The sequence below is a fragment of the Palaemon carinicauda genome, chromosome 16 (genome assembly GCF_036898095.1).
Source record: "Palaemon carinicauda isolate YSFRI2023 chromosome 16, ASM3689809v2, whole genome shotgun sequence".
NCBI classification, from domain to species: Eukaryota; Metazoa; Arthropoda; class Malacostraca; order Decapoda; family Palaemonidae; genus Palaemon; species Palaemon carinicauda.
The window spans coordinates 13058512-13067398 of record NC_090740.1 but is presented as its reverse complement, the minus strand read 5'-3'; the positions used below and the strand labels follow the sequence as shown (position 1 = coordinate 13067398).

At 32.1% G+C, this 8887-nt stretch overlaps 1 protein-coding gene across 1 annotated transcript; it reads left to right on the top strand.

Moving 5' to 3' along the window:
* Positions 1 to 2057: 2057 nt before the first annotated feature.
* Positions 2058 to 4049, top strand: LOC137655927 (uncharacterized). Its single transcript, XM_068390144.1, has 3 exons — positions 2058 to 2928; positions 3042 to 3096; positions 3845 to 4049. Exons 1-3 carry the CDS (start codon positions 2058 to 2060, stop codon positions 4047 to 4049), a joined length of 1131 nt encoding a protein of 376 aa, XP_068246245.1.
* The last annotated feature ends 4838 nt before the right edge of the window (positions 4050 to 8887 follow it).

The window sequence follows — 8887 nt, the reverse complement described above, 5'->3', positions numbered from 1 at the left end:
TGAATTTCATATTAGCCATTTGTTAAACCATTTGCTGGACTTATCTTTATAGAAATTTACAACCTTTGATATTCATTATAGTGAAATAAATTAAACACCTGTTTATTATAAATATAATACTAAATGAAAACATTTCCAAACATTCAGATTTTATATCAGCTATATGTGAAACCATTTGCTGGACTTACTTAATAAAGAATTACAACCTTTGATATTCATTATACTGAAATCTATTAAAAACCTATTTGTGATGAATGCAATGCTGAAATTAAAACATTTTCAAGCAATCAAATCTTATATTAGTCATTTGTAAAACCATTTGCTGGCCTATTATTTATAGAAAAAATAAATATTGCAACCTCTGATAATCAATATTCTTTCTCTCGGCGAAGAACGGTATGCATTTGTGAAATCTATTAAAAACATATTCGTAATAAATAAAATGCTGAAATGAAAAAGTTTCCAAACTTTCAGATTTTATGTTAGTCATTTGTTGAACCATTCGCTGGCCTCATCTTTACAAAAAACTACAGCCTTTAATAATCATTACGTTTTCTCTCAGCGCAAACGAAATAGTGAAATATTTTTACCCAAAGATTGATGTCAAATGTTAAAGCATTAAAAGTAGAATTATAAACGTCAAATACATTTATATCTATATTTTTTTCATATCTAATTAGTCTTTACAGATAATTAGGTAGAGAGCAAAGCCCTAATTTTGGTCTAAATCCCTAAATCCCTTAATCTCAAAGTCCTTAAATCCCTGCAATATCACCTATATTCCCTGAATTTCTGGCCGAGACCCCGCTTGATAATCCATGAAATGTCCAATAATGAGATGATTTTCTGTGAAGTGTCTTTGAACATTACCCTGATATCTCGCTAGGTTACATGTCTCTCTGGCTTAGCCCAATCAGCTTAAACAGACGTTTATTTTCCTCCATTTGAGGTAAAGCAAGTTAAGATAACACATTTATCCCAGAATAAAAGACTTCTTTATTATTATTATTATTATTATTATTATTATTATTATTATTATTATTATTATTATTATTATTATTATTATTACTGCTACTACTACTACTACTTGCTACAACGCTAGCTGGAAAAGCAGGATGCTATAAGCCCATGAGCTCCAATAGGGAAAAAAGCTCAGTGATAAAAGGAAACAAAGAAAAATAAAATATTTTAAGAAGAGCAACATCATTAAAATAAACATCTATATAAACTATAAAAACGTTATCAAAACAAGAGGAAGAGAAATAAGTTAGAGTAGTGTGCCCCAGTGAAATGTCTTCAAACTATATTTCATTAATTTCAATGAAATTACTAATATTCAGGAATCACATTTCTTAAGATTACTGCTTTTTTTATATTTTATTGAGGAATGTCACATGAAGGGACAAATGTTATGTTGCACATCCTTTACTGTTATAAATGAACAGCCGTATTATCCATATTATCATAAAGATTATCAAGTTTTGTAGATTCTAATAATATGACATATCAACCCGTGATATGAAATGTAATTCACTCGTTTGTGGGTATATATGTGTTTATTTTATTGATATATATATATATATATATATATATATATTATATATATATATATATTATTTATATATATAATGTGTATTTATATATATATATATATATATACATATATATATATATATATATATATTTATATATTTATATATATATATATATATATATATGTATTTATATATATATATATATATATATATACATACATAAATATATACATATATATATATAAATGTACATTCACTTATATATTTACATTTTATTAAAATATCTAATACAATAAAGTCATGTATATATTTCTTGGTTATTTATTGAAACTGCATGATATATACAAAAGTTATTCCTTTCATCCAATGAGTTCCGGTAAAGTAACGCATATCCATTTTATGAAAACATGTTTTTTCTACTTTTTGCCAACTCTCCTGGGAACTATTTGCTTATCAGTACACGAGTAAGCTAGAGAACTCTTTCTAACAATATAAGGTAGATTCACACAGCACCATTACGTTATGTCACATCACGTCACGTCACGTTACCGTTTCGTATACCATGCTATGTATTCACACTATTCATTACGTCACATCACATCACGTCACATCGCAACACGTCATGTCATGTCACCATTCTGTCAGCCGTGCTGTGTATTCACACTTTTCATTACGTCACATCACATCACATGCCCTCACCATTCCGTCATCCCTGCTGTGAATTCACACTATTCATCACATCACCTCACATCATGTCATGTCACCTCACCGTTCCGTCAGCCTTGCTATGTATTTACACTTTTCATCACGTCACATCACATTACGTCACATCACATCACATCTCATTACGTCACATCACATCACATCACGTCACATCACATCATGTCACGTCACCGTTCCTTCAACCATGCTACGAAGTATTCACACTATTCATTACGTCACCTCAAATCACGTCACATCGCATCACGTCACGTCATGTCACGTCACGTCACCGTTCTCTCAACCGTGCTATGTATTCACAGTATTCATCAAGTCACATCACATCACACATCACAACACATCACGTCACATCTCCGTTCTGTCAACCGTGTTATGTATTCACACTATTCCTCATATCACATCACACGTCATATCACATCACGTCACGTCACCGTTCCGTCAACCGTGCTATGTATTCACACTATTCCTCATGTCACATCACACGTCACATCACATCACGTCACGTCACCGTTCCGTCAACCGTGCTATGTATCCACACTATTCATCACGTCACATCACATCCCACGTCACATTCCAGCACGTCATATCACTGTTCCATCAACCTTTCTATGTATTTACACTATTCACGTCATATCACATCACGTCACATCACATCATATCACGTCACCATTCTGTAACCCGTTCTATGTATTCACACTATTTATCACGTCACATCACATTACGTCATGTCACCGTTCTGTCAAAATTTCTTTCATTTATATAAATTGACGTCTTCACATTAAACAGTTCGTCACCATCACATCACCGCACCGCACCGCACCGTGACGCGACGTGATGTGATGTGACGTGACAGTGCAGTGTGAATCAGTCCATAGTTGGTGAATAACAAAATAGGTCTCCTTGCTCAAGATGAAAACCATTTGTCAAAAATCTCCCTAAAAGGCCATACATTTGGAGTAGAAAATCAACCGTTTACCATTATTACCTTCCTCTCAGCATTGAAAACTTTAAAGTTACTTAAAGTTTATGTAAACATGATTTATGAATAATAGTAAAATCAAGCCAGAATAAAGGGATTTTTTAATATTTGTTATATGTAGAAACCAAACGGAAAAATAGAAAAGTTTTGTCAGGCAAGAAAATTTGATGAATGCTTTTTCAAAAGAATTTTTGTTTATGTTACATTTCCAATGCATTTCTCTTTGAATTGTTGCAAAAGTCACCTGCAACACACACACACACACACACACACATATATATATATATATATATATATGTATATATATACATATAAATATACATATATATATATATATATATATGTATGTATATATATATATATATATATATAATGTGATGTGTGAACCGTATCTCTAATTGTTTTTATATTATGAAAAAAATATTTATATGTTGGTATTTATATGTTGAAAAGTGCCTCGTATCCCTTATTGCTTCCTACGATATTAGTTATATATGTAGTTCTTGCCTCATAAATTAATATCTTATGTGAATTAAATCTATTGTATGTTATTGTTTCTGCCTAATCTTTTTTCTTTTTTAAACACTCATTTCCCTTTCTAATCCTTCAGCTACCCAAGGGAAGGCAATGCCCGCGAATGGTGCCCCGTTGACCCAGCGCAAAGAGCTATGAAGGGTGTCATATCCAAGCTCAGAGGACAAGGAGAGGTGTCTGCCTTGGTAGTCCACACGAAGACTCTTCCCAAGAATGGAAGTCAGTCTGGAAAAGTGAAAGTCAGGGACTCGCCAGAAGCTATTGAACAGCGTCGATGGTGATCAACAATAGAAGGTAAGTACTGAAACAGAATATTTTGGAGGGTTACATAATTAAGTCAAGGGAGGAAGTATTTCAATCAGTTTCTGTTGGAAGAGATTCTGGGATGAATTATTTTGAACTATATTAAGCCTGTGGAAGTCCCTGTTACCTTATAAATTCCCTGTCAGTATGACCCCTGTGTGTTCTGAATCACGTATCGTCCCCATGTAAATGCAGCTTCACGGTCGCAGCCATGTCGTCAGTCACACGACACCTGAGTCCATAATTAGTGATAGTAAATTTGAGGAATAAATTCGTATGTCCAGTTAGATATAACCTCGCTTAGCATAGCTTTCTATTTGGTTTTTATGAATTTTTTAGTGGAGGAATTTTTCTTCTTATTGTGAGAAATGGCAGATTAAACCCCATCAACTGCTGGTGTACAGAGTAATGGCAATTTCTAAAGGTAAGCTAAAGCATGCCTGCACAGGCAGTAGTATTCAGGTTCTTAGTATCCACAGGAAAGGGCAATTGCAAGGGTTGCTTATCGGTTATTATCTAAAGCCTTGATGACACTGATGTTGATGAGGACCAGGAATGCCATCGAGTTCTAGTGGCCCAAGTAATCTTTTCATTGTCAGGTCTGCACATTAATGTGGCCACCCCACCTCTAGACTTATGTTATCCTCTATGAGGCTTTTCACCAATGGTTTCATTGCCTGTTTCTCTCATTCACCCATCGTTTTCTCTTTTCCCTGAAATTGACCTCCATCTAGGTTTTTAATAACGGAGAATTGCGGTTTTCTTTCTTACAGTGGAAGATATCGGTTATTTTGAAGTTTTAATAGTTTATATGTGAAAGATTTGTTTTAATGTTATTGTTCTTATACTTCTCTTGTAGCTTATTTCCTTATTTCCTTTCCCCACTGGGCTATTTTCCCTGTTGGAGCCCCTGGGCTTATAGCATCCTGCTTTTCCAGCTTGGGTTGTAGATTAGCAGGTAATAATAATAATAATAATAATAATAATAATAATAATAATAATAATAATAATAATAATAATAATAATAATAATAGGGATATAAGAAGGATGGAACTGGAGATAAGGGTAGGGGAGAATTCATGTCAGTATGTGAACAAATTCTTACCAGCCTATGAGGAGGAAGACACAAAAACGTTAGCTTCTTCGTTTGATGGATTAATCGTGAAGTACATATAAAATTAATTTCCCTACAAGTCTTTGATTCTGTGACAGAGGGAAAACAAGATCAATATATATTTGTGGTTTATTTTAAGTATAATTTTTATATTTTATGTGCGTGGTAGTAATAGATGTCACTCTCCAGGTGTTCAAGTACATATAAAAGGAATTTCCCTACATGTCTTTGATTCTGTGATGGAAGGAAATCGATATCAATATATATTTGTGGTTTGTTTCAAAAGTGTAATTTTTTACCTTTAGTGTGCGTGGTAGTTAAAGGTGTTAACCTTCAGGTTTTCAACTATTTTCCACTCGATCCATTGACTTTCGAGGTCTTATGTAGAGACAACGTCTCCGTGTGTATGTTCTTTGCGTCGTAAAAACAAAATGTGTTTAGACCTTTCTTTAGAAAACATAGATCAACAAACTTAATCATCCAGAACTTTTTTTTTCTTATTCAAGAGGTGTATCAGTTGACATCAAATGAGTCAAGTTGCTCAGTTTGTCCTCGTAGAAAAAACCTTTCAATGTCATGTCTTTGAGAGCTAAATTAATTTTTTTTTCATTTACCTTATCTTCCATGTATTTTTTTTCTTTTACAAACTTCAAAGAATTTTAGTACTCATAGAAAGGGTTGATGGAATTATATTTTTTTAAGCATATAACCATTAAATAGATATTTCTTTTTTATTTCTTTTAAATCTTGAGTGAAAAGATTTCCACATCCATCAATTTACGAAGTTTGATAATATGAGTCATAGTCTTCCTCGTTTTCTTTTCCATACTACTTGCCGCATAAGATTTATATATATATATATATATATATGCATATATATATATATATATATGTCCGTACATTTATATATATATATTATAATATATATATCATATTAGGAGTGGAAGGAAACAAAGTTTAACATATATAATTTTCTTGTAAGTACAGACTGAATAATTCGTTCTCAGAATACTTCCACCGCCACCCGTAAAAGGAGTGTCATCAGCAAATGCTGTGTCTTGAGCGCCCTGCATATTCAAGGAGTTCTCTTAGAACCTGTCGTTATGCTGCTGACATAAGTTCAATGTGTTTCCTACTATGAGTTATAATTAAGCTTTGCTAGAGTGAGAGCAGTTCAGTTGAGGCAATATACATTTTATAATATGACATCAGGGTTTTATTGACTAGATATAATAATAAAGTAAATAAACTATATGAAATTTGAGCTATTAAAATAAACTGTTTTAAGAATATCCATATAAATATACATTTTCGTATTCTTCTCTAATCTTTTAGCAACAGGTATATAAAGTATACTTCAAACCAAACTCATAAAAATTACTATTTACTTAAGACAAATGCGTTTTCATTCAATGTTCTGATTTCGCCCGTTCCTTTATCATCAGTAGCTATCTTAGTATATATACCTACTTTTTTAACCTGCAGTATCAATGTAAGTATTTCGTATCTATGTACATTTTCTGAATAACTCTGCAAAATACAGATAAACTGTATGATCTCTCGCATTCTCTCTCTTCTCTCATGAATAGATTATCATACCATTAGCGTATAAACCAAACACTGAAATAAGGGATTTTTGTTGAGGCTACACTTTTGTGATGGAACTTTTATTTCATTTTGTACAATAATTTGGATATTCAAAAAAATACATAATTGGGAATAAAAAAAAATAGCTACACTTTTTGGATGGAACTTTTATTTAATTTTTTTTTACAATAACTTAAATCTTTCCAAAAAAAAGTGCATTATTAGGAATAAAAAAATACAAAAAAGTACTGAAAGTTTTTGTGAACAAATAATACTCATGAGAGAGAGAGAGAGAGAGAGAGGAGAGAGAGAGAGAGACTTGTTGAAGAATATGTTTAAAAGCCGCTCATGAATGACAGAGGCAAGGGACAGTGACAATGCCCTAACTAGCAGGATAATGCCCCAGAGACTGACCATATATACATACGATCAGCTCCCAAACATACTCTCCACCCAAGTTAGGACAGGGGGAGGGCCGGGCAATGGCTGCTGATGACTCACCAGGTAGACTCAAAAGCTCCCCAGCCTCCAATTCCCTAGCTCACGAGGATGGTGAGGTTGCAGCGACCAAAGGAAATATCGAACTTGATCATGACTGGAACCCTAGTCCGGTGATCTCTAGGCAGGAACGTTTCCAATAGGCCACCACATTATCATGACTGTGATGGAAGATATGAATTGTAGCAAGGAGTAATTCTGAGATGGAAACAGGGGTCAGATACGAAATTTCTACTTGTAACTTCATCTCTGAAGATTTTAAAGATAATTTCTCTTTGTTCTTTAAAAGTTAATAGGATTATTACCAGGCACTACTATTTGTAAATTGTTATTCTAGAAGTTTCCTGTCTGAGATTATATATTTTAGCAGTTATGTTAGCAATTCTAAGAAAAAAAAATTAATTTGTTATCAAGGGAAAATTGTCACTTTATGATTATATAGGTATATAAATTTATATATACAGTATATCCCCTAAATGATACGAAGCAAATGTGTGTGTATATATATATATATATATACACTTATATATATATATATATATATGTATATACATACATATATATATATATATACATACATATATATATATATATATATATACATACATATATATATATATATAAATATATGTATATACAGATATATATATATATATATATACATATATATTTACAGTATATATATATATATATATATATGTATATATATATAATATTTATATATATATTTATATATATATATATCTTTCCTCTAACACTCAGCTTTCCCGTCCCTTGAGTCTGGGAGAGTGGGAGTAGTTATACCCCGTTAAGAGGGGACTGCGTGTACATGTATGTGCATATATATCTAAATATTTAGCAGTTCTTTTTAAAGAGTCACATACACTAGAAATTATACAAGATTATCTAAGCTAATTAAAAATTACTATATGATCCACATGCTTTCTTAACAAGAAGCACGCATTGTATTAAAAAGCAATAAATACTTCCTCGTTAGTCTTCATTTATAAAAATATTAGAGGAAACCCGGAAGAAGAAAGGCATTGGAAAAGTACTCCCGAGTCAAAGAGAGTTTTTTCTTAGCTTCTGGCATTCGGTAGAATCCATTAATCCCTGAAGGAATAATTGGACTCACAAAGATTGATGAGGGATTTCACAACAGAGCCAAAAACTAATTGTTGCCCCATTGGTAAAGAAGTTTGTGTGAGAGAGAGAGAGGAGAGAGAGAGAGAGAGAGAGAGAGAGAGAGGTTAATATTACCAGTTTTACAATGGTAGATTACAACAGAAACATAATAATAATAATAATAATAATAATAATAATAATAATAATAATAATAATAATAATAATAATAATAATAAGAGAAATCAGCAGATAATATATTTGTAATGAAAACCTATTAATTATTTACATCGAAGACTCTTGGGTTACGGGAAGGTGGTTACTAAACTTTAGGACTACATTGCTATACGTTTAGGCATCCGAGATACGCTATGTTCTTGCCTGAGCTAGATCAGAAATAAATAGTGCATATTTTCATGGTGCTTGTCAAATACTGAGGGTATAATTTTCCTATATATTGTTGTTTATATGATTGAGGAAGATAATTGTTTGCTA